General features: G+C 44.1%; 1 protein-coding gene across 1 annotated transcript in view; it reads right to left on the bottom strand.

Moving 5' to 3' along the window:
• Nucleotides 1-523, bottom strand: part of Hspa8 (heat shock protein family A (Hsp70) member 8) — a gene marked incomplete at its 5' end in the record, with an annotated part of 1,252 nt that extends 729 nt beyond the window's left edge. The window contains 2 exons of the mRNA XM_021172039.1: nucleotides 4-233; nucleotides 328-523. Of these exons, the coding sequence (XP_021027698.1) occupies nucleotides 4-233; nucleotides 328-523 (426 nt within the window). The remainder of the gene's footprint in view (nucleotides 1-3; nucleotides 234-327) is intronic.
• Nucleotides 524-528: the final 5 nt, after the last annotated feature.

Here is a 528-nt window from a genome sequence, read left to right as displayed (position 1 = left end):
CTGGTTCTTATCCAGCCAGCTGATGATTTCATTGCACTTGTCAAGAATCTTCTGTTTGTCCTCATCATTGATCTTGCCTTGAAGTTTCTCATCTTCCACAGTTGCTTTCATGTTGAAGGCATAGGACTCCAGTGAATTCTTGGAGGAAACCTTATCTCTCTGCTTCTCATCCTCAGCTTTGTACTTCTCAGCTTCTTGGACCATGCGCTCAATATCTTCCTTACTCAAGCGGCCTGATGAAAGTTACAAAATCATGAGCATGTATTTAGTGGTAAGAACAAACGTTGTTCTTCCTATTCAGAAAGAAAGCAGCATATCCATACTTACCCTTGTCATTGGTGATGGTGATCTTGTTCTCCTTTCCTGTGCTCTTATCTACAGCAGAAACATTGAGGATGCCATTGGCATCAATGTCAAAAGTAACCTCAATCTGAGGAACCCCACGGGGTGCTGGAGGGATGCCCGTGAGCTCGAACTTTCCAAGCAGGTTGTTGTCCTTGGTCATGGCCCTTTCACCTTCATACACCT

This window comes from Mus caroli, chromosome 9 (assembly GCF_900094665.2).
Source record: "Mus caroli chromosome 9, CAROLI_EIJ_v1.1, whole genome shotgun sequence".
NCBI classification, from domain to species: domain Eukaryota; kingdom Metazoa; phylum Chordata; class Mammalia; order Rodentia; family Muridae; genus Mus; species Mus caroli.
The sequence above is the reverse complement of the archived record's forward strand: the minus strand, read 5'-3'. Positions and strand labels throughout refer to the sequence as shown.